At 44.3% G+C, this 26,586-nt stretch overlaps 1 protein-coding gene across 1 annotated transcript in view; it reads left to right on the forward strand.

The window, feature by feature from the left end:
- The window catches only part of EEPD1 (endonuclease/exonuclease/phosphatase family domain containing 1), a 153,249-nt gene that overhangs the window by 75,712 nt on the left and 50,951 nt on the right, over window positions 1-26,586 (forward strand). The window contains exon 2 of the mRNA XM_038762007.1: window positions 13,006-13,057. Within this exon, the coding sequence (XP_038617935.1) occupies window positions 13,006-13,057 (52 nt within the window). The remainder of the gene's footprint in view (window positions 1-13,005; window positions 13,058-26,586) is intronic.

The following is a 26,586-nucleotide window of genomic DNA, read 5'->3' on the forward strand; positions in this document are numbered from 1 at the left end:
TCAGAGCCCTCTGCCGAGAGTGTCTGCTTGAATCTGTCAGGGAGGTCTTTCGTTCCTTTCTTCCTTCATTCAATCGTATTTAGTGAGCACTTGCTGTGTGCAAAGCACTGTTTGAAGCACTTGGGAGAGTACATTACAACAGCAAACAAGCCCAGTCCCTGTCCATTACGAGCTCATAGTCTAGAGGGGAAGAGAGACATTATATAAACAACCAAACAAATAAATGAATAAATAAATAAGAGATATATACATATGTGCTGTGGGGATGAGAGGGAGGATGAATGAAGGGTTGTACGTCAGGGTGATGCAGAAGGGAGAGGGAGAAGAGTTGAGCAGGGTTTAGTCAGGAAGGCTTTTTGAAGGAGAAGTACCTGCAGGAAGGCTTTGCAGTGGGGGAGAGCAATTATTTGTCAGATATGAGGAGGGAGGACATTACGGGCCAGAGGTAGGATGTGGGCAGGAGGTCGGCTCTGAGATAGATGAGATGGAGGTACAGTGAGAAGGTTAGCGTTAGAGGAATGAAGCGCGTGGGTTGGGTTTTAGTAGGATAGTAGCGAGGTGAGGTAGGAGGGGGCGAGGTGATGGTGAGAAGTTTTTTTTTGATGCAGAGGTGGATGGGCAACTACTTGAGCTCATTGAGGAGTGGGGAAACATGGCCTGAATTCTTTTTTTGAAGGAAAATGGTCTGGGCAGCAGAGTGAAGTATGGACTGGAGTTGGGAGAGACAGGTCAGTAAGGAGGCTGATACAATAATCAGGGCAGGATAGGATAAGTGCTTGCATTAATGTGTAGCAGTGTGGATGGAGAGGAAAGGATGGATTTTAGTGGCGTTGTGAAGGTAGAACCGACAGGGTTTAGTGTTGGCTTGGATATGTGGGTTTGAAGGAGAGTGAGGAGTCAAGGACAATGCCAAGGTTTTAGGCTTGTGAGACTGGAAGGATTGTCGTGCTATCAACAGTGATGGGAAAATCAGTGGGGGGACAGGGTTTGGGTGGGAAGACCATAAATTCGGTTTCAACCCTATTAATTTTGAGGTGACGGTAGGACATCCAGGTAGAGATGTCTTGAAGACAGGAAGAAATGCAAGACTGCAGAGAGGGAGAGAGATCAGGGCTGGAGATGTAGATTTGGGTGTCATCAGCATAGAGGTGGTAGTTGAAGCCGCGTGAGTGAATGAGCTTTCCAAGGAAGCGGGCGTAGATGGAGACGAGAAGGGGACCCAGAACTGAACCTTGAGGGACCCTCCGCAGTTAGGTAGTGGGAGGCAGAGGAGGAGCCCGCAAAAGAGACTGAGAATGAGTGACCAGAGAGATAGGAGGAGAACCAGGAGAGGACAGTGTCAGTAAAGTTGAGGTTGGATGATATTTCCAAGAGAAGTGTTGAAGGCAGCTGAGAGATAGGAGGAGAAGCAGGAGAGGACAGTGTCAGTGAAGTTGAGGTTGGATAATGTTTCCAAGAGAAGTGTCAGAGGCAGCTGAGAGGTTGAGGAGGATGAGGATGGAGTAGAGGCCATTGGATTTGGCAAACAGAGGTCATTGGTGAGCTTTGAGAGGGTGGTTTCTGTGGAGTGAAGGGGACGGAAGCCAGATTGGAGGGGGTCACGGAAAGAGTGGGTATAGGCAGCATGCTCAAGGAGTTTGGATAGGAACGGTGGGAGGGAGATGGGGCAATAATGGAGGGAGCCGTGAGGTCAGGGGAGGGTTTTTTTTAGGATAGGGGATATATGGGCCTGTTTGAAAGCAGTCGGGAAGAAGCCAGTTGAAGACGGCAGTTAGGCGGCGAAAAAGAGAAGGGGCAAGCATTTTGATGAGTTGAGGAGGAATGGGGCCCAGATGTGCAAGTGAGGGAGTGGATTTTTAGATAAGGCGGCGGATTTCCTCTAGAGATGCTGCTGGGAAAGTTGGAAGAGTTGAAGGGGCAGGAGAGGAGAGGATCTGGAGAGGGGCGGGGTGATTTTCGGAAGATCACGCCTGATAGGATCAATAGGCCTGATAGGCCGGAGTCGCTCCTCCAAGCCAGTCAGTCCGAGGGGGAGTCTCTCTCTGAACTGAGACTTTTAAAACCCTGGGTCAGAAAGGGAAGACAGAGAAGATAGGCAGCTTCATTCAGATGACAGGCGGACATCTCGTGGATACCTTCTGCCCCAGGTTAATAAGAAGGCTTTTTGTTGGCTCAGTCAATTAATGGTATTTATCGAATACTTCGTGTGTGCCGAACACTGTACTAAGTGCTTGGGAGGGTACAGTATAACAGAATCAGGAGACATGGTCCCTACCCACAAGGAGCTTAGACTTAATAGTAATAATACTTATTATTATTATGGTATTTGTTAAGCGCTTACCATGTTCCAATCACTGTTCTAAGTGCTGGGATAGATGTAAGGTAACCAGGTTGTCCCATGTGGGGCTCAAAGTCTGAATCCCCATTTTACAGATGAGATAACTGAGGCACAGAGGAATTAAGTGGCTTGCCCAAGGTCACACAGCAGACAAGTGGTGGGACCTGAATTAGAACCCACATCCTCTGACTGCCAAGCCTATGCTTTTTCCACTAAGTCACGCTGCTTCTCCTAAACTGAAGTTTAGAAAAGCAACATGGCCTCGAGATAAGAGCACAGATCTGGCTTGGTTTTAAACCCAGCTCTGCCAATTGTCTGCTGTGTGTCCTTGAGCAGGTCACTAACTTCTCTGTGCCTTACTTTCCTCATCTGTAAAATGGGGATTCAATACCTGTTCCCCCTCCTAATTAGACTGTGAGCCCTAGGTGGGACAGGGACTGAGTCCAACTAAATATGTATCTACACGACTCACATTAAGCACTTAACAAATATCATAATTCATTAATTCATTTTGCATAGACCATTTTGGGGGTTCTCCCTTGCTGTCTCCCTGCCAACTGTGAACTAGTTTTCATTGTTTAAAGAGGAATGACTCTTGAGCCTCTGCGGCTGAATGCAGAGGGGATTTCATGTAGACTTGGATTTTCATCCTCTTCTCACTCTTCGCAAAAACTCCTCCCATCTCACCCCACCGGGCTTCTCTGCTCTCTTCTCCTGCTTTTCCCCAGCTTGCTCTTCCCGCTCCTCCAAAGCTAAGTATATCTTGGTCTCCGCTATCCTGCCTCCCTCTCCTCGCTAACACTATTTCTCCAAGCTTGGGACTCCTTCCTCTTCCCCAGCGTCAGTCAGACCACCTTTGTATCCCTTTTTCATTCAATCGTATTTATTGAGTGCTCACTGTGTGCAGAGCACTGTACTAAGCGCTTGGGAAGTACAAGTCGGCAACATATAGGGACGGTCCCTACCCAACAGCGGGCTCACGGTCTAGAAGATCCCTTCTTAATCAATCAGTCAGGGAGCACTTAATGTGAACATTTTGGGCATATAAAGTGTGCTGAGCACTGTTGGTTTGACCTTCACAACATCGCTAAAATCTGCCCTTTACTCTTCATTCATTCATTCGTTCATTCATTCATTCATTCATTCATTCATTCATTCATTCAATCAATCGTATTTATTGAGCGCTTACTGTGTGCAGAGCACTGTAGTAAGTGCTTGGGAGGGTTCAATGCAACAATAGACACATTCCCTACCCACAATGATCTTACATTCTGGGGTGGCGGGGGAGGGGGGAGACAGACATTAATATAAATAAATAAATTACGGATATGCGCATATGTGCTGTGGGGCTGGGAGTGGGGGCTTGGGGGGAGAAAGGGAACAAGTCAGGATGATGCTGAAGGAAGTGGGAGAAGAAAAAGGGGGTGGAGCTTAGACAGGGAATTCCTCTTGGAGGAATAATAAGGCTTTGAAGTAAGGGAGAGTAATTGTCGGATTGGAGGAGGGATAATGTTCCAGACTAGAGGCAAGATGTGGATGAGGGGTCCAACTGCTTCCATGTTAATCCAGTCACTTAACCTATCCCTCCTTGATTACTGTATCAGCCTCCTTGCTGACCTCCCAGCCTCCTGTCTTTCCCCCTCCAGTATATACTTCACTCTGCTGCCCAGATCACTTTTCTACAAAAATGTTTAGGCCATGTTTCTCCAGTCCTCAAGAACCTTCAGTGGTTGCTCCTCCACCTCTGCATGAAACAGAAACTCTTCACCACAAGCTTTAAAGCACTCGATTACTTAGTCCCCTCCTACTTCACCTCGCTACTCTCCTATTACAAAACAGCCCACACATTTCACTCTAATGCTAACCTTCTCACTGCAACTCGATTTCTTTTATCTCACCTATGATTTATTTATTTATTTTACTTATTTATTTATTTATTTTACTATTTATTTATTTATTTTACTTGTACATATCTATTCTATTTATTTTATTTTGTTAATATGTTCTGTTTTGTTTTCTCTGTCTCTCCCTTCTAGACTGTGAGCCCACTGTTGGGTAGAGACCGTCTCTATATGTTGCCAACTTGTACTTCCCAAGCGCTTAGTACAGTGCTCTGCACACAGCGCTCAATAAATATGATTGATTGATTGATTGATTTATCTCTCACCCTCAACCTGCCTCTGGCCTGGAAAGCTCTCCCTCTTCATGTCTGACAGACAATTACTCTCCCCTACTTCAAAGCCTTATTGAAAGCACATCTCCTTTAAGACACCTTCCCTGACTAAGCCCTCTTTTCCCTTTCTTCAATTCCCTCTTCATCCCCCTGACTTGATCCCTTTATTCATCCCTCCTCCCAGGTCCACATATCTGTAATTTAGTCATTTATATTAATGTCTGTTTCCCCCTCTAGACTTTAAGCTCACTATGGGCCGGGAATTTATCTGTTATATGGTTATACTGTACTCTCCTCGGTGCTTGGTACAGTGCTCTGCACACAGTAAGTACTCAATAAATGCAATTAACATCGGGTGAGTACATTCAACAGTGGTATTTATTGAGTGCTTACTGTGCGCAGAGCACTGCACTAAGTACTTGGGAGAGTACAATATGACAGAATCGGCACCACGATGCGCTTACAGTCTAGAGGGGAAGACAGACACTAATGCAAATAAATAATTTATAATATACAACTGAAAGATCCATATAAAAGTATGGTGGGATTGAGGGTGGGGTGAATGTCAAATGTCCAATATAGCAGACAGCAGAATTGGAAGATATGTTACCTGCCCAAAAGGAGCTTAAAGTTTAGAGGGATTCTAAAATCCCACCTCCTTTAATGATAATCGGTCGTGCTTACTGAGTGCTTACTGAGTGCAAGCAATGTACTACACACTTGGGAAAGTACATAATGACAGAAGTGGTAGACATCTTCTCTGCCTACAAGGAGCTTACAGTCTAGAGGGAGCTTATAATTAATTTCCCAGCAATCTGAGCCATATATGTTCCCTTCACCCAACTCTCACCTTATAAATGCATTTATACATTTGCCACTCATATAATAATAATAATAATAATAATAATAATAATAATAATAGCATTTATTAAGCGCTTACTATGTGCAAAGCACTGTTCTAAGCACTGGCTATATTAATACATGTCTGCTCACTTCATTTATTTTCACAATTTGCATTGGAATATGTTTATGCATGCCTCCCCCAGCAGAGTGTGAGTGCCTGGAAACCTTCATTACTCTGTACTTCCCAACCACTGAGTACAATACACCTCAGTAAATGGGAGCTACTACTACTACTACTACTACTACTACTACTACTACTACTACTACTACTACTACTACTTCTACTACTACTACCACTCAATTCTGGGGTTAGAGAAATTGGCTTTTCATCTTCTAGAGTAGAACAAACAAGGTTTGGAATGCGGTCTGCTCTCAGGGCAGGGCTCGTGAAGAGGATGGATGATCCTGTCTTTCCCAACTCCAGTCTATACTTCAGTCTGCTGCCCAGATCATTTTTCTGTAGAGACTGTTCAGGACATGTAGTCCTGCTTCTCAAAATACTCCAGTGGTTGCCCAACCACCTCCACATCAAGTAAAACTCCTCACCATTGGCTTTAAAACACTCAATCACCTTGCCCCCCTTCCTACCTCACTTCGCTTCTCTCCTACTACAACCCAGCCTGGACACTTCACTCTTCTAATCCTAACATTCTCACCGTGCTTCGATCTCACCTATGTCGCCGCCGACCCCTTGCCCACATCCTGCCTCTGTCCAAGAACACCCTCCCTCCTCAAATTTGACAGACAATGACTCTTTCCCCCTTCAGAGCTTTTCTGAAGGCACATCTCCTCCAAAAGGAAAGCCCCCTTTCCTCTTCTCCCACTCCCTCCTGCATCCCCTGGCTTACTCTCTTTCTTCTTCCCCCCTCCCAACCCCACAGCACTTATGTACATATCTGTAATTTATTTATATTAATGTCTGTCTCCCCTCCTCTAGACTGTGAGCTCATTGTGAGCAAGGAATGTGTCTGTTTATTATGGTATTGTACTCTCCTAAGCACTTAGTACGGGTCTCAATAAATATGATTGAATAAATGAATGAGTGAACCACCCAGCAACTGTAGGGTGAACTGAAAGAAGCCAAATGGGCAGGGGGTAGAATAATTGTTTGTAGATACAGTGATGGATAACCTCACACAGAGCAGAATAGCCCTTTAGCAAAACCCCATAACAGGCAAACCAGACTAGGGGGCAAAAATCGGGAAGATGCCCAGTTTCTTGATTTTTCTCAATCATTTTTTCTGATTGAGATGCTCAGTCTCCTGAGTAAAGACATGTGAAAATCAGCGTAACAGGAGGCAGGCTCAAAAGTAGAGATAGCCCAGCAAGGATCTATCTGTTACTGTACTCTCCCAGCATTTAGTACTGTGCTCTGCACACAGTAAGCACTCAATAAATGAATGTTAAGTGCTTACTGACGATCATTGTACTAAGCGCTGGGGTTGTTGTGGGCAGAGAATGTGTCTGTTATCTTGTTATATTTTACTCTCCCAAGAAATTAGCACAGTGCTCTGCACTCTACAAGCGCTTAATAAATACGATTGATTAATATGTGGCAAGCACTGTGCTACGTGCTGGGGACACAAAAAAGAAAGCGACCCTCTAGGCTGTAAGCTCACTGTGGGCAGGGAACGTGTCTTTCAACTCTGTTGCAGTGAACTCTCCCAAGCGCTTGCTGCAGTGCTCTGCACACAGTCGATAAATATGATCGATTGATTGATTGATTGGGGTAGATACAAGATAGTCCAAGTTGGAGGGAGAGCAGGTATCAAATCACCAGATTTTACAGATTTATTCACCCGTCCCTTTGTTCACCCCTCCCTCAGCCCCAGGACATTTATGTACATATCTGTAATTATTTATATTAATATCTGTCTCCACTTCTAGACTGTAAGCTCATTCATTAATTCATTCAAATCATAATAATAATGATGGCATTTGTTAAACGCTTACTATGTGCAAAGCACTGTTCTGAGCACGGGGGAGGATACAAGGTGATCAAGTTGTCCCATGTGGGGCTCATAGTCTTAATCCCCATTTTACAGATGAGGTAACTGAGGCTCAGAGAAGTTAAGTGACTTGCCCAAGGTCACACAGCAGACATGTGACGGAGCTGGGATTCGAACCCATGACCTCTGACTCCAAAGCCCGTGCTCTTTCCACTGATCTATGCTGCTTCTCTGATCATAAATATATATGCTGATATATATTTATATTTATACATGATCATATTTATATAATATATAATATATCATAATAATCATTATAATATAATATTAACATTAATCATTATTTACTCATTAACTGTAATTATTTTTAATTATCAATAATACTATAATATTATAATGATATGATATAGAAATATAGAAATATGATCATATATAAATATATATGATTTATATGATCATATATAAATAATCATATTTATTGAGCACTTACCGTGTGCCAAGCGACATACTAAATGCTTCAGAGAGTTCAATATAACAATAAACAGACACATTCCCTGCCCACCGTAAGTTTAAAGTCTAGAGTTGTGGGCAGGGAACGTTTCTATCAACTCTGTTATATTGTACTCTCCCAAGAGTTACAGTGCTGTGCTCACAATGAGTGCTCAGTAAATGTGATTGATTGATTGAGAAAACTGAGACACAGAGAAATTGTGACTTGCAGGCGGGTGACAGGGCTGGGGTTAGAACCCAGTCCTCTGACTCCTAGGCCACACTGCTTCAATTTTGTGTTGGTTAATGGGAGGCATTTGGAAAGTTTCGACATTGTTCCCACGTGGGGAGCGATGTCTCTGAAAGGCCCATTTCCATCAGAAATCCAAACCCACCCAAAAAGAACTCACCAGTAAAATCTAGAAATACCAGGACTCAGTTGAACTCAAGCCAGCGTTAAAAGGCCTGAAATCTTAACCAGAAATTAGCTACTCTGCCAACACGACTGCATCATACTCTGGCAATTTCTGTATTACATTTCTTTGGCATCAGCTAAAAAAAGGAATCAATAGTCACGCCATTTCTAGGAATGACAACCATCCTGACAAACTGGACCGGAAAGCTTAGTGACTGCTTTTACAGGCCAGGCCACTGCAGTAGGTGAACTGAATATAATCCAAGAGAATGGACCTTACATTTTCAGTCCCAGCGCCCACTGGCCTCCTTTCAAACTCCTTAAGATACATTTATATTTTATTTATTCCCTTTGGGTTTCTTTTGTTCGTATTGGTGCTCCTCATTGGCAAATTACTATTTTTCCTTTGCGTGTTTGGCAATTTATGTCTGTTTTTCTTCCCCAGTAGACTTTTAGCTCCTCCAGGGCAGAGACTACATCTTTTATTTGTATTGTATGTTCCCCCCAAGCACCTCCTACAGTCATCTGCTCATAAATATCCAGTACGTGTGCACATAATAGCCAGTCAGTAAGTACTGTCAGAGAGGCAGTGTGGCTTAGTACAGTGGATGGCCCATAGTAAGAGTTTATTATTATTATTATAAATGATAATAATAATAACTGTGGTATTTGTTAAGTGTTTTCTACATGCCAGAGCCCAGGCTTTGGAGTCAGAGGTCATGGGTTCAAATCCCGGCTCTGCCACTTGTCAGCTGTGTGACTTTGGGCGAGTCACTTCACTTCTCTGGGCCTCAGCTACCTCATCTGTAAAAGGGGGATTAAGACTGTGAGCACCCCCCCCACCCTTGGGACAACCTGATCATCTTGTAACCACCCCAGTGCTTCGAACGGAGCTTTGCACATAGTAAGCACTTAATAAATGCCATTATTATTATTATTATTACCATCATAATAGTGAAAGCTCAAGGGAAATAAAGTGGAAACATACTTATTATCCTTCTCTAAAATGTGAAATCTTCACCTGTAGAAAGGGCATTCAATCCTACTCCCTAGACTGTGAGTTCCATATGGGTCAGGGACAGTGTCCAACTTGATTAACTTGATTAACCCAGGTGCTTAGAACAGTGCTTGGCCCAAAGTAAGCACTTAACTAATACCATGAAAAGAAATACTAGTAGTTTCCACCTTAACAGGAAAGATAAGGTCTAGTGGAAAGAGCCTGGGCATCAGAGGACTTGCGTTCTAATCCCAGCCCCACCTCTTGTCTGCTGTGTGACCCTCAGCAAGTCACTTAACTTCTCTGTGCCTCGGTTTCCTCATCTGGAAAATGGGAATTAAACCCAACTCTCTCTCACTTAGACTACAAGCCCAATGTGGGACAGGGACTGCGTCCAACCTCATTACGTTGCATTTACCCCGGCGCTTAGTACAGTGGATGGCCCATAGTAAGAGTTTATTATTATTATTATTATAAATGATAATAACAATAATTGTGGTATTCGTTAAGTGCTTTCTATGTACCAGGCACTGTACTAAGTGCTGGGTTAGATACAAGCAAATCAGGTTGGACACCACATGGGGATCACAGTCTCAATCCCCATTTTACAGATGAGGTAACTCAGGAGCAGAGAGTGAAGTGATTTGCCCAAGGTCACGCAGCATACAAGTGACAGAGCTGGGATTAGAACCCATTATCTTCTGACTCCCAAACCTATTCTCTATCCACTATGCCGTGCTGCTTTTATTATTATTATCATCATTACTATTATTATCATCATAATAATCATCACCTTCATTATTATTGTCTTCCTTTCATTCATTCATTTAATCGTATCTATTGAGCTCCTACTGTGTGCAGAGCACTGTACTAAGCGCTTGGAAGAGTGTAATACAACAATAAACAGCCACATTCAAGCTTATGACCTATCTCTGGCCTGGCGTTCTTGGCTCAGGTCTCTGCCATTTTAGTTCCCAGGATAAGGAATAGAGTGGATCTGCCCCTTGTTGGCTGTGTGGGTAAATTATTTAACTGCTTTCTGCTTCAGTTTCCTCATCAGTAAAATGGAAATGAGCTTTGGGTGGGACAGAGACTGTGGCTGACCTGATTATCTTGCATGTACGGTGCTTGGCACAGAGTAAGCAATTGCCTAATAGTATTATTATTATCCAGCCCCAGGCACAAACTGTCTCAGTTCTTGTCATGTTTCCCCTCCTTTCTTGGTTGGCTTTTGAGCTGCCTGGAAATGGGGAGGGCAAATATTATTATTATTATTATTGTTATCCAGCCCCAGGCATAAACTATCTCAGTTCTTGTCATCTTTCCCCTCACTTTCTTGGTTGGCTTTTGAGCCTCCTGGAAATGGGGAGGACAGTCTCAACTTTTGCTGTCATGTTGACCTTGACTCTGAAGAGACGTTCCAAAGAGAACTTTGCTGGAGATACTCCAAAGGGGACCTGAATTGTCTGCTCCGCTCTCCTTCCCCACTCCCCAATGATCTCCTTCTTACCAAATCCAAGGCCTCTACTCCATCCTAATCCTCCCCAGCCACCTTCAAATCTGTTGACCACCCCATCTCCTGAAAACATTATTTAACCTCGGCTTCATGGACCAACTGTCTTCTCCTGGTTGTCCTCCTAGCTCTCTGGCTGCTCATTCTCAGTCTTTTTAGCGGGTCCTCCCACACCCTAACTGTGGGAGTCCCTCAGGGCTCAGTTCTGGCTCCTGTGGCTTCACTCCTATGGCTTTAACTACCAACTCTATGCAGATGATTCCCAAATCTACCTCTACAGCCCTGATCGCTCTCTTTCTCTGCAATCTTACATTTCCTCCGGCCTTCAGGACATCTTCCCCCTCTCCATCCCCCCGCCTTACCTCCTTCCCTTCCCCACAGCACCTGTATATATGTATATATGTTTGTACGTATTTATTACTCCATTTATTTATTTCACTTGTACATATTTATTCTATGTATTTTATTCTGTTAATATGTTTTGTTTTGTTCTCTGTCTCCCCCTTCTAGACTGTGAGCCCACTGTTGGGTAGGGACCGTCTCTATATGTTGCCAACTTGTACTTCCCAAGCGCTTAGTACGATGCCCTGCACACAGTAAGCGCCCAATAAATACGATTGAATGAATGAATCTTTTACTAGGATGTCCCGCCGATACCTCCAACTTAACATATCCAAAACAGAACTCCTTATCTTCCCACCCAAACCTTGTCCTCCCCATCACTCTCCCATCCCTGCAGACAGCACAACCGTGCTCCGTGTCTCATAAACCCATAACCTGGGCATAATCCTCAACTCATCTCTCTCATTCAATCCACATATTCAATCGGTCACCAAATCCTGTTGGTTCCACTTTCATGACATCGCTAAAATCAGCCTTTTCCTCTCCATCCATACTGCTACCGTGTTGATCCAAGCACTTGTCCTATCCCACCTTGATTACTGCATCATCAGCCTTCTTGCTTACCTCCCTGCCTCCTGGCTCTCCCAACTGTAGTCCGTACTTCACTCTGCTGCCCGGATCGTTTTTCTACAGAAACATTCAGGACGCGTTTCCCCACTCCTCCAGAACCTCCAGTTGGTTGTCCACCCATCTCTGCATAAAAAACAAAGACTTTAAACGTTGTCCCCTCCTAACTTACTGCCCTGATTTCTTACTATAGCCCAGTCTGCACACTTCACTCATCTATTGTCCACCTACTCACTGTACCTCGATTTCATCTATCGTCTGCTTACCCCTGGCCCTCATTTCCTCTTCTCCACCTCCGTTCTGCATCACCCTTGCCCTTGAATTTTCACCCTTTATTCACCCCTCCCTCAGCTCCACAGCATTTATGTCCATATCCGTAATTTATTTACTTTTATGGACATCTATCTCCCCCTCTAGACTGTAAGCTTGTTGTCGGAAGGGAACGTGTCTACCGTCTGTTGTACTGTACTCTCCCAAGCACTTATCCCGGTTCTCTGCACGCACTAAGCACTCAGTAAATATGATAGATTGATTTCCTAGGGTTGTTGAGTACTCGTTGTTCACCCTGTTCCAATTTTAGTTTGGGGCCTGGGATCCCTCGGAGGAAGAGCCCTATCGGATACGTCCAGGCTGTAGTACAGTACCCCTAGACTCCCCTTAGGTCAGAGTGGGAAACCTGCAGATTCCCCCTTCCCCAGTTAGGCTTAAAGGGAGTGTTTGAAGATCCAAGGCACCCAGGGGAGGATTTCTCTTGGAAAATGGTTGGACTGTAAAGCGCAAGGATTAGGTTTCTTCATGGGTCTCCATTTGAGACCACTATTGAACCCATAAGCCACCTGAGGATTTATCTTTGGGCAAACCTGGGTTAGAATCAATCAATCAATCACATTTATTGAGTTCTTACAGTGGGCAGAGCACTGTACTAAGTGCTTGGGAGAGTACAATACAGCAGAGTCGGTAGACATGTTCCCTGCCCGTATAAAGGTCCTCGAGACCTTGATATTCATTCAATCGTATTGATTGAGCACTTACTGTGTGCAGAGCACTGCACAAGTTGGCAATATAGAGATGGTCCCTACCCAACAGTGGGCTCACAGTCTAGAAGGGGGACAACACATATTAACAAAATTAAATAAATAGAATAGTAAATATGTACAAGTAAGGTAAATAGAGCAGCATGCTTTTTGACCCTGCTGCCCCTTTCTGTGCTTGAAGTCACCTGATGATTAATTTTCTGTGATTTGTTTTGTATTTTTCAGCATCAAGCTGTTAGCTGTGCAAGAATTAGTTGACAGAGACGCACTGGATAAGGTAAGTTTCTTGATCCAACCGAATCGGTCCCAAGGAATTAATAACATGGTATTTATTAAGCACTTACTGTTAGTCAAACACGCTACTAAGCACTAAAGTTGATACAGTACAAACAGGTTGGACGCAGTTGGAACGACTCCTTCCACGCTGATACAATTAGTAACAATTACTATTCATTCATTCAATCATATTTATTGAGTGCTTACTGTGTGCAGAGCACTGTACTAAGCGCTTGGGAAGTTACAAGTTGGCAACATATAGAGACGGTCCCTACCCGACAGCTGGCTCGTATTATTATTAACAGTAAGGTGTTTGTTAGGAGCTTACTGTGTGCCAAGCACTGTAATAAGCACTGAGGTAGACACAAGATAATCATGTCCCACGTGAGGCTCACAGTCTACAGAGGAGGCAAAACAGGCATTGAATCCCCTTTTTGCAGATGAGAAAACTGAGGCCCTGAGAAGTTAAGTGACTTACTTGCCCAAGGTCACAGAGCAGGTATGTGGTAGAACTGGGATTAGAACCCAGGTCCTCTGACAAAACCAACACTACCCTAGTGGGATCCGTCTTTTAGGAGTTCTCCATGTCGAAACTGTTTCAGAAATATCTTTAAACCAATGATTGCATACAATGCTGGCCTTAGTTTTAAAATAAGAGTAAAGTTGATTCAAGCCATGCAAATCTCAGAGAGGAACGATCAAATTAGCATGAAAGGGAGACAGTCTTTCTGCTGGACGCCGTGAATGCCATTCTGGAGGTTTCAGTTTCTTTTCAGTTTTAAACATTTAATAAATAATAATAATAATACTAATTGTGATTTTTGTGGAACATTTCCTTTGTGCTAAGCACTGGGGTAAAGACTGGATTATTAGACTGAATATGGTCCCAGTCATTCATTCATTCAATCGTATTTATTGAGCACTTACTGTGTGCAGACCACCGTACTAAGTCCCAGATGAGGCTCCTAGTCTAAGAGGGCAAGGGAAACAGGAATTTAATCCCCAGTTTATGGGAGAACAGTTATTTAATCCCCATTTTATAGATAAGGATACTGAGACCCAAAGTCACACAGCAGTCAAGTGGCCGAGCCGGAATTTAAACACTGCTTGTATTCATTTAGAAATAAACTTGATTTCTCTGTGGTCTGAAAGGAGTTGGGGGCTAATTAATTTTTAACTACCTCAGCACTTGGAACAGTGCTGTACACATAGTAAGCACTTAACAAGCACCATAATTATGATTATTATTTATTGTTGCATTTGGGAGCACTTACATTGTGCAGAGTACTGTACTAAGAGCTGGAGAAAGGTACAAAGACATTTGTTCGGATCTAACCCCTGGCTTTCAGGAGGCTAGTAGTCTAAAATGGCTAAAATTGAGAAGCGGCGTGGCTCAGTGGAAAGAGCACGGGCTTTGGAGTCAGAGGTCATGGGTTCAAATCCTGGCTCTGCCAATTGTCAGCTGTGCGACTTTGGGCAAGTCAGTTAACTTCTCTGGGCCTCGGTTACTTCATCTGGAAAATGGGGATTAAAACTGTGAACCCCCTGTGGGACAACCTGATTGCCTTGTAACCTCCCCAGCGCTTAGAACAGTGCTTTGCACATAGTAAGTGCTTAACAAATACCATTATTATTATTATTATTATTATCTTGGGCAAGTCATTTAACTTCTCTGTGCCTCAGTACCTCATCTGTAAAATGGGGATTAAAACTGTGAGCCCCCCGTGGGACAACCTGATCGCCTTGTAACCTCCCCAGCACTTAGAACAGTGCTTTGCACTTAGTAAGCACTTAACAAATACCCTAATTATTATTATTATTATTATTATTATCTTGGGCAAGTCACTTAACTTCTCTGGGCCTCAGTTACCTCATCTGGAAAATGGGGATTAAAACTGTGAGCCCCCCGTGGGACAACCTGATCGCCTTGTAACCTCCCCAGCGCTTAGAACAGTGCTTTGCACATAGTAAGCACTTAACAAATACCATCATTATTATTATTATTATCTTGGGCAAGTCACTTAACTTCTTTATATTAGTCCCTCCTACTTAGACTGAGCTCCATGAAGGACAGGGACTGTGTGCAACTTGATGAACTTTATCTATCTTAGCATTTAGAACAGTGCTTGGCACAAGCGCTTAGTACAGTGCTCTGCACACAGTAAGTGCTCAATAAATACAATTGAATAAATTAAAACCTGGAGACAGAAATATAAGGAAAGAATAGCAGGCTTCTAGATCTTAAGCTTGTTGCCGTCAAGGTGTGAATCTACCAACTCTGTTTCACAGTACTCTCCCAAGTGTTTTGTACAGCGCTGCGCGGACAGTCAGTGCTCTTGTTTTGATGTCTGTCTCCCCTCTTCTAGACTGTGAGCCCACTGTGGGCAGGGATTGTCTCTATTTGTTGCTGAATTGTGCTTCCCAAGGGCTTAGTTCATTCATTCATTCAATCGTATTCATTCATTCATTCAATCATATTTATTGAGTGCTTACTGTGTGCAGAGCACTGTACTAGGAAGTACAAGTTAGTGACGCTTACTGTGTGCAGAGCATGGTACTAAGCGCTTGGGAAGCACAACATGACAACATCTAGAGACGGCCCCTACCCAACAGTGGGCTCACAGTCTAGAAGGGGGAGACGGAGAACAAAACAAAACATATTAACAAAATAAAATAAATAGAATGAATATGTACAAATAAAATAAAGAAATAAATAGTATATAATAGTATAAATAGTATAAATAAATACTATTAAATAGTATAGTATAATAGTATAAATAGTATATAATAATAGCTTAGTATGGTGCTCTGCACACAGTAAGCCCTCAATAAATAGGAGTGAATGAATTATTATCATTAATAATAATAATAATAATGGCATTTGTTAAGCACTTACTATGTGCAAAGCACTGTTCTAAGTGCTGGGGGGGGGGATACAAGGTGATCAGGTTGTCCCACAGGGGCTCACACTCATCTTCCCCATTTTACAGATGAGGTAACTGAGGCTCCAAGAAGTTAAGTGACTTGCCCACACAGCAGACGTGTGGTGGAGCTGGGGTTCGAACCCACGACCTCTGCCTCCAAAGCCTCTCTCCAATGAGCCACGCTGCTTCTCAATGAATGCTCAGTAAATACCATTGATTGATTGATCAATTGATTGAGAAATAGAGGAAAATCGGGCCATTAAACAGAATGGCGCCATATTCCTTCTAGGGGCACATTTTCCAGTCATTCCTTTTATTACTCCGCGCCAAGGTAGGGGAGTGGCAGTCTTCCCCATATTCTGAAGGTTGGCACACTGGCTGCTCCAGCAGGATTGGCCTTGACCCCGGGCATGGGGGGCACCAGGGGCTCCGCTGCGGCCCCACCGTGAGTCTCAGATGTGGCTTCCAGCTCCTGCCCCTTGAGTTGCACCCCCAGACGACCCCATTTGCAAAGCCCATGGACAGTCTCCACCAGATTATCACTTCTGACGTTGTTGTGGAAAGCTTCTGGGCACTCCTGCCCTCAAGGAGCTGCCAGTCAGAAGGACGTGACACTGAACTGCCAACACAAAGAGGGTCAAAGGGCACCATGTCCAGGCCCCGCCGAGGTGGAGTTCCAACGCAGATGATTCCAGGGAAGTGTCTGTTTGAGAATCCCGTGTCCTTTCATTCATTCATTCATTCATTCATTCATTCATTCATTCATTCATTCGTATTTATTGAGCGCTTACTGTGTGCACTAAGCGCTTGGGAAGTCCAAGTTGGCAACACCTAGAGACGGTCCCTACCCGACAACGGGCTCACAGTCGAGAAGGGGAAGACAGACAACGGAACAAAACATGTGGTCAGGTGTCAAGTCATCAGTATAAATAGAAGTAAAGCTACATGCACATCATTGAGAAGAAAAATAGAATAGTAAATATGTACGAGTAGAATAAATAGAGTAATAAATCTGTACAAACATATATCCAGGTGCCGTGGGGTGGGGAGGAGGAGAGGAAAAAGGAAAAACAATGTCCTGTTGCCGGTAGCTAATTCTTATTAATTGATTAAGCAGTTGCAGCCTGTAAGAAAGGTTCCTACGACGTTCCGCTGCCCGTCTTTGCCCTTGAGGTGGGTACAAACATTCCTGAGTTGCATAATGGGAAGAAACGCAAAGCTTGGAGGTAATGTCAAGCGCTTAGTACAGTGCTGTGCACACAGTAAGCACTCAGTAAATGATTGAATGAGTGAATGTCACTTGCCTGGGGATCTGGAGCAGAGAATGCCCAGAGCCATGCTGATTTCCCTGATCCAAGGAGGAGGAAATGCTGACGGCGTCCAGGTCTGTTTCAGAGCTTTTAGGGAAGCAGAAGGGAGTTAGAAGGAGCTGGGTTCTAATCCCGGCTCCGCTGTGTCTGCTGTGTGACCCTGGACAAGCCGCTTCATTTCTCTGTGCCTCAGTTACCGCATCTGTAAAATGGGGATACAGACTGCGAGCCCCATGTGGGACTATATCCAATCCAATAAACTCGTATCCACCCCAGTGCTTAGTATGGAGCCTAGAACATAGTAAGCGCTTAACAAATACCACAGTTATTATCATTATATGATTATTACATAATGGTGGAGATTAGTTGTGAGAAGCAGCGTGGCTCAGTGGAAAGAGCCCGGGCTTTGGAGTCAGAGGTCGTGGGTTCAAATCTCAGCTCTGCCAATTGTCAGCTGTGTGACCTTGGGCAAGTCACTTAACTTCTCTGGGCCTGAGTTACCTCATCTGCAAAATGGGGATGAAGACTGTGAGGCCCCCGGGTGACAACCTGATCACCTTGTAACCTCCCCAGCGCTTAGAACATTGTTTTGCACATAGTAAGCGCTTAATAAATGCCATTATTATTATTATTACTGTCATAATAGTGAAAGCTCAAGGGAAATAAAGTGGAAACATACTTGTTAGTATCCTTTTCTAAAACGTGAAATTTTCACGTGTAAAAAGGGGATTAAATCCTACTCCCTGTAATTAGACTGTGAGTTCCATGTGGGACAGGGACAGTGTGCAACTTGATTAACTTGTATCTACCCCAGTGCTTAGAACAGTGCTTGGTGCAAAGTGAGCACTTAACCAATACCATGAAAAGAAATACTAGTAGTTTCCACCTTAACAGGAAGGAGCAGTTGGCTCCGCCAATTGTCAGCTGTGTGACCTTGGGCAAGTCACTTAACTTCTCTGGGCCTCAGTTCCCTCATCTGTAAAATGGGGATGAAGACTGTGAGCCCCCCGGGGGACAAGCTGATCACCTTGTAACCTCCCCAGTGCTTAGAATAGTGCCTTTCACATAGTAAGAGCTTAGCAAATACCATCATTATTATTAATATGCTTGTATCCACCCCAGTGCTTAGTATGGAGCCTAGAACATAGTTAAGCACTTAACAAATACTGCACTTATTATTATAATATTATTATTAAATAACGGTGGAGATTAGGGCTCAGTTCCCAGCTGGCTGTTTCTGGAACTAGCTTCTTCTAGACTGTGAGCCCACTGTTGGGTAGGGACCGTCTCTATATGTTGCCAACTTGTACTTCCCAAGCGCTTAGTACAGTGCTCTGCACACAGTAAGCGCTCAATAAATACGATTGAATGAATGAATGAATGAATGGAACTAGAGGTAGAGGTGTGCTGGGAGCCAGGAGAGTGACCTGACAGGGCCAGAGGTCACAATAATAATAATAATGATGTTGGTATTTGTTAAGCACTTACTATGTGCAAAGCACTGTTCTAAGCGCTGGGGTAGATACAAGGTAATCAGGTTGTCCCACGAGGGGCTCACAGTCTTCATCCCCATTTTATAATAATAATAATAATGGCATTTATTAAGCGCTTACTATGTGCAAAGCACTGTTCTAGGTGCTGGGGAGGTTACAAGGTGATCAGGTTGTCCCACAGGGGGGCTCACAGTCTTCATCCCCATTTTCCAGATGAGGGAACTGAGGCCCAGAGCAACGAAGTGACTTTCCCAAAGGCACACAGCTGACAAGTGGCGGAGCTGTGATTTGAACCCACGGCCTCTGACTCCGAAGCCCGGGCTCTTACCACTGAGCCATGCTGCTTCCATTCATTCCTTCATTCAACCATATTTATTGAGCGCTTACTGTGTGCAGAGCACTGTACTAAGTGCAGAGAGTACTGTACTTCCAAGTAGCTGCTCCACTGGTTTGGCCCTTTCAGCGAGGAGAAGAGGCTGATTTGGACTCTAGTCTACCTCGTCTTGGCGGTCCGTCCAGATGGTCAGGGGCTCCAGTGACCCTAGTCGCATCAAGGCCCAGAAAGAAGCAAAGAAACTCAGGCTCACATCTAGTCTGCAGCATTCTGCTGAGAAAATAACAGTAGCAGGGGTACTCATTAAATGCCAACTGGGTGCAAAACACTGTGGTAAATCAATCAATCAATCAATCGTATTTATTGAGCGCTTACTGTGTGCAGAGCACTGTACTAAAATGCCTGAAAAACACTTCATCTGCGAGAATCAGACACAGTCCCCTGGACCCCAAGGGATTCAAAATCTTCTGAATAAGGGGGGGCAGGGGTAAAGGTATAGACAACAGAGGTGGAAAGATGAAGATATGATTTCGGGCATAATAATAATAGTGATAATAATGATGGCATTTGTTAAGCGCTTACTATGTGCAAAGCGCTGTTCTAAGCGCTGACTTGTAATTCATAAATGGGGCAAGAGCAGTTGGGTGTTGGTGGCTGGAATAGGAGCGTTTCAGGGTTCTTGTGGCTCAGTGGAAAGAGCCCGGGCTTTGGCATCAGAGGTCGTGGGTTCAAATCCCGGCTCCGCCAATTGTCAGCTGGGTGACTTTGGGCAAGTCACTTCACTTCTCTGGGCCTCAGTTCCCTCATCTGGAAAATGGGAATTGACTGTGAGCCCCCCGTGGGACAACCTGATCACCTTGTAACCTCCCCAGAGCTTAGAACAGTGCTTTGCACATAGTAAGCACTTAATAAATGTCATTATTATTATTATTATTATTAATAACAGTCACAGAAGTCACAGCTGCAGCCACAGCCTTGGGTTTCCTGACGTCCTAGAAGGTGGGGATGGTGGCTGCCAGTGTTTGAGCCCCGCCTGGGCTGGAAACCTAGTGAAAAACCCCATGAAAAACCATGGGAAACCTAGTGAAAACCCCCAATTTCTGAGTTTCTGTGGCATATACTGTATTTAGTACTGTACTAGCCCTGATCTTCCCCTCTATACTCTAAGCTCCTTGTGAAAGCTGTTATATTGTACTCTCCCAAATGCTTAGTTACAGTGCTCTGCACACAGTATGTGCTCAATTCATTCATTCATTCATTCAATCGTATTTATTGAGTGCTTACTGTGTGCAGAGCACTGTACTAAGCGCTTGGGAAGTACATAAATACCATTGATTGCTTGGAGGTAGAAACAAGATAATCAAGGTCGGACACAGTCTCTGTCCCACGTGGGGCTCACTGTCTTAATCCAAATTTTACAGATGAGGGAACTGAGGCACAGAGAAGTTAAGTGACTTGCCCACGGTCACACAACCTGGATTGTGTGAGTGGATGACTGAGTCACCGTCAATCAATCAATCAATCAGTGGTATTTATTGAGCCCGAACTGTGTGCAGAGCACTGTGTTGCTCTCGGAAAGATACAATACGACAAAGCCCGTTTAATATCAAGTTAACGAATCCCACATCCCAAATATGGCCCAAATCAATTTTCTTCTTTTTAATTTTAAAAAGAATTCACATCGACTTTTCCCCCAGCAGGAAGTTGTTATTTTCCTGGGGAATGAACTGGCCCTTCTCGCGCCCATAACTTGGCAGAGTGGGAAAGCCAAAGAAAGCAATCGCACGGTCCCGGCCTCGGTTGGAAACTCCACACCCAGCTTCCTGCAAAACCGCAAACAATGTGTTGGCCGTCATCTCTGACTCCAGAGGCCACCTCCTCCCCCGGGGATCCCGTTCAGAGGGGGAGCTGGTCCCTAAGGGGCTATATGGTAGCCAGAAACCGGGGGGGGGGAAACTGAAATGGTGACACAGACAGAACCCCACCTCCTCTCCTGACCCTTTCCCAGGGTCCCTGGCAAAATGACTTTTCTGCTCTTTCTTCCACTTTTCCATCTAGGAGGTGGAGGTGGGGACAAGGAGTCCGTTTCCTCTTAAAGAAATAGTAACATTTCTATTATTAAATATTAAATATGAATATTTCCTCTTAAAGGAATAGGTGGCACATAGTAAGCGCTTAACAAGTGCCATCATTATTATTTCCTCTTAAAGAGGAAATTGTTTCCAGTCTTCCTTCAAGGCATGGATAATTCAAAGCTCAGCTGCACTAATAATAATAATAATGGCATTTATTAAGTGCTTACTATGTGCAAAACACTGTTCTAAGCGCTGGGGAGGTTACAAGGCGATCAGGTTGTCCCACAGGGGGCTCACCGTCCTAATCCCCATTTTACAGATGAGGTAACTGAGGCACAGGGAAGTTAAGTGACTTTCCAAAGTCACACAGCTGACAATTGGTGGGGTCGGGATTTGAACCCATGACCTCCGATTCCAAAGCCCGGGCTCTTTCCACTGAACCACGCTGCTTCACTAGGGCGGCTGGGGCTCGTTAGTCCAGGTTTGGTGATACTTTTTTTTAAATTCTATTTTATTAACAGTATTTATTAAGAGCTTACTATGCGCCAAGCACTGTACTAGAGAAGCAGCATGGCTCCTTCATTCATTCAATCGTATTCATTCATTCATTCATTCATTCCTTCAGTCGTATCTATTGAGCACTTACTGTGTGCAGAGCACTGTACTAAGCGCTTGGGAAGTACAAGTTACTGTGTGCAGAGCACCGTACTAAAGGGCCCGGGATTTGGAGTCAGAGGTCATGGGTTCAAATTTCAGCTCCGCCACATGTCAGCTGTGTGACCCTGGGCAAGTCACTTAACTTCTCTGAGCCTCAGTTACCTCATCTGTGAAATGGGGATGAAGACTGTGAGCCCCACGTGGGACAAACCGATCACCTTGTATCCCCCCCAGCGCTCAGAACGGTGCTTGGCACATAATAAGCGCTTAACAATTGCCATTATTATTATTATTATTATTATTATTATTATTATTATTATTACTAGGCACTGGAGTAGATGCAAATTAATCATGTTGGTCACTGTTCGTGTCCTACGTGGTGCTCACAGTCTTATTCCCCACTTTACTGGTCAGGTAACTGAGGCATGGAGAAGTTAAGTGACTTGCCCAAGGTCACTCAACAGACAAGTGGTGGATCTGGGATTAGAACCCAGATCCTTCTAATTTCCAGGCCTGTGCTCTAGCCAGTATTCATTCATTCATTCAGTCGTATTTATTGAGCACTTACTGTGCACAGAGCACTGTACTAAGCGCTTGGGAAGGACAAGTTGGCAACGTATAGAGACGGTCCCTACCCAACAGCGGGCTCACAGTCTAGAAGACTGCCACACAGCTGGCACTGCCAGTATTCATTCATTCATTCAATCGTATTCATTGAGCGCTTACTGTGTGCAAAGCACTGTACTAAGCGCTTGGGAAGTACAAGTTGGCAACGTATAGAGACGGTCCCTACCCAACAGTGGGCTCACAGTATGCCACACAGCTTTTCTGTTCATTCATTTCATTCATTCAATCGTATTTATTGAGCGCTTCCTGTGTGCAGAGCACTGTACTAAGAGCTTCTGTTAAGTACTTACTATATGTCAAGCACTATTCTATGCACTGGAGGAGATAAAAGTTAATCAGATTCCCGTCCCACATGGGGCTCACAATTTTCACCATCCCCGAGGCCATGGAAGCAGTGTGGCTCAGTGGAAAGAGGACGGGCTTTGGAGTCAGAGGTCACAGGTTCAAATCCCAGCTCTGCCAACTGTCAGCTGTGTGACTTTGGGCAAGTCACTTCACTTCTCTTTGCCTCAGTTACCTTATCTGTAAAATGGGGATTAAGACTGTGAGCCCCCCGTGGGACAACCTGATCACCTTGTACCCTCCCCAGCGCTTAGAACAGTGCTTTACACATAGTAAGCGCTTAATAAAGGCCATCATTATTATTATTATCGGAGGGATGGGGAGCCGGACTAGGAAGGCGACGGCTGAAATTTCACTATTTCCTTACCAGTCAGTGGTAAACCCACCCTAGTAAGCTCCCTGAGGTCAGGGAACTTGTCTATTTGTGCTCTTGTACTCTCCCAAGTACTGAAGCCCCACTCACCTCCACCGCATTCATATACGTATCTGTAATTTATTTTAATATCTGTCCCCCTCTGTAGACCGTAAGCTCCTTGTGGGTAGGGAATGTGTGTAGCAATTCTGTTGTCCTGCACTTTCCCCGGCTCTGCGCACAGTCAATGCTCAATAAATTCTAGACTGTGAGCCCACTGTTGAGTATGTTGCCAACTTGGACTTCTCAAGCGCTTAGTACAGTGCCCTGCGCACAGTAAGCGCTCAATAAATATGATTGAATGAATGAATGAATAAATTCCATTGATTGATTGATTCCTGTTTTTAAACACATGGTATTTTGGGGACACTATTATACTCCTAGGGCAATGCTGGGTGTATGTATATATATGTTTGTACATATTTATTACCCTATTTATTTATTTATTTTACGTGTACATATCAATTCTATTTATTTTACTTTGTTAAGATGTTTGGTTTTGTTCTCTGTCTCCCCCTTCTAGACTGTGAGCCAGCTGTTGGGTAGGGACCGTCTCTATATGTTGCCGACTTGTACTTCCCAAGCACTTAGTACAGTGCTCTGCACACAGTAAGCGCTCAGTAAATACGACTGATTGAGTGATTGATTGATAACACTAACTGAGCACATACAATATTCCAAGAGTGAGGACAACATGCAAGATCACTAGTTAGGACACACTCCCTCTCCCGTATGATGCTCACAAGGTGAGGGAGAACAGGTATGGAATCCCATTTCACAGAGGAGGAAACTGAGGCACAGAGAAGATAAGTGACTTGTACAAGATACAAGGTACAGCAGGTAAGTAGCAGAGCTGGGCTTAGAAACCCAAGCCTTCTGACTCTAGGGCCTGTGTTTCTTTTTGTATGCCTGTTTCCAACAGGGAGAGGATTGGTGCAGCTTTTTCCCATCCCTGTTGGTTTAAATTTTAGTGTCAAACTGGGTGGCAAACAGCCCAAAGCCGTGTTTGTATTTTTTATTCAGTTGTAAACCCCTTGGACTCCAAAAGCCTCATTCGAATGTGAACTGCTTTGGGAGCAAAATTCAGTGGTGATTTAAGGTCTGTGTGCTTGCTTTCTGGGTGAGGTAGAGATAAAAAAAATCAATCAATCAATCAATCAATCGTATTTATTGAGCACTTACTGTGTGCAGAGCACTGTACTAAGCTCTTGGGAAGTACAAGTTGGCAACAAAAAACTCAAATTACTTCAGGCTTAGTATCAACCCATAGCTCTGCCCCAGTTTGGCCGATTGCTTCATGATCTGGATGTTGTCTTGTACGTGGACTGCGGAAGCACAGTCCTTCACATTTACCAGATGTTGGATGAAGCCCTTGAAGACCCGGGGTGACGGGCTTGGCCCCTCGAGGTGGAGTCGTATTCTGGTGTCCGGAAGCATATCCTGAAATTCAAGCTTCTTCAGTTCAGGGGTTTGCCGTACCCAACCTCGGGAATGGTCTACATGGAGGCCCCCTTGAAACACTTGGGGAATTTCGGTGTCATCGATACTCTCACCCCCCCGACCAAGGTGACCAGAGTTCTGGGAGCTCCGAGGGGACTGGAGGTGGGACAGGGAAAAGCAGGAAAGAGTCGGAGAGGGAGAGGAACAGAGAGAGAAAGGGGATAGAAAGAACGGATCAAAGAGAGAGAGACTCAAGGATGGGGATCGGGGGTCCCATACAAACACCCACACACAAGCATCCACAGGTACAGACATTACACATTCTCACAAATACGCCAGTTCGGACTGAATGAGGCACCGACAACCAAATGCCACACTAGATGTATATTACACATTCTCACAAATACACCAGTTTGGACTGAAAGAGGCACCGACTACCAAATGCCACACTAGATGTATTATTTCACAGTCTCACAAATACACCAGTTTGGACTGAAAGAGGCACTGACTACCAAATGCCACACTAAATGTATATTACACATTCTCACAAGTACACCAGTTTGGACTGAAAGAGGCACCAACAACCAAATGCCACAGTAGATGTATACGTATATGTACCTTAGAAAGAGTTGTTCTTTGTATTTGAAGACAACACCCCAGATGGTGATATTCACCTGTGAGTGCATATTGATTAACAATTAATTCATTCAAACGTATTTATTGAGCACTTACTGTGCTAATTAATGAATTGATTAAAAATTCATTCATTAGTTAATTGACAAGGACAACCATTTTGTGCACACAATGTGGATCCCACAGTCCCAGCCATACTGTGCACACAAAGTGGTTGTCCCTTGTTAATAAATTAATTATTAATCAATCAATCACATCTATTGAGCGATTGCTGTGTGCAGAGCACTGAACTAAGCGTATGGGAGAGTACAGTAGGGTTGAGTTGTCTTGTGTGATCTCTTTTGCTTCCTTGCCTCTCTTTCCTTGTGAAAGTTTAGCTCAAAGAGAGCCGCTCCTTTCTTGACAGTGGTCCTGCCAAGCCGGTCTGTCTTCAGCAACTGGCACCCTGTTTTCAGTTGGAACGCAGTATTGCCATGTCTTCCGATCATTTCCCCTGCCCTCCTTGCTTTCCGTTTCCCAATTTCAGCTCTCCACATGTCCTGGCACTCTATAATCCCCATAGCTGTGGGAGAAAAGGGGAGTTGTGTGGCCTAGTGGAAAGATCACGGGCCTAGGAGGCTCCTAATCCCATTTCCACCACTAGCCCACTGTGTGACCCTGGGCAATCACTTAATCTCACTGTTGCCTCAGTTTTTCATCGGTAAAATGGGAATTCAGTACCTGTTCTCCCCCCAAGACTGTGGGACTTTAACTGAGTAATGAGTGTTAACTGTGTTCAGAGCACTATTCTAAGCACTTGGGAGGGTAAGTATGTATGTACCTTGTCCACAAGTACCTTAGTGCTTAATATAATGTATGGCATCTAGTAAACCCTTAACAAATACTGTAATTCAACAGTATTTATTGAGCGCTTACTGTGTGCAGAGCACTGTACTAAGCGCTGTAATTGGCATAAGTAGGATGGCCTAGTTGAGAGAGCAAAGAACTGGGAAGCAGAGGACCTGGGTTCTAGTCCCAGCTCTGCCAAATGCTTGCTGTGTGGCTTTGAGCAACTCACTTTACTTCTCTGTGCCTCTGTTCTCCCTCCTACTTAGATGACACACCCCATTCAAGACAGGGATTGTGTCCAACCTAATTCATTCATTCGATCGCATTTATTGAGCGTTCACTGTGTGCAGAGCACTGTACTAAGCGCTTGGGAAGTACAAGTTGGCAACATATAGAGATGGTCCCAACCCAACAACGGGCTCACAGTGTAGAAGTGGGAGACAGACAACAAAACA

This window comes from Tachyglossus aculeatus, chromosome 2 (assembly GCF_015852505.1).
Source record: "Tachyglossus aculeatus isolate mTacAcu1 chromosome 2, mTacAcu1.pri, whole genome shotgun sequence".
In the NCBI taxonomy this organism is placed as follows: domain Eukaryota; kingdom Metazoa; phylum Chordata; class Mammalia; order Monotremata; family Tachyglossidae; genus Tachyglossus; species Tachyglossus aculeatus.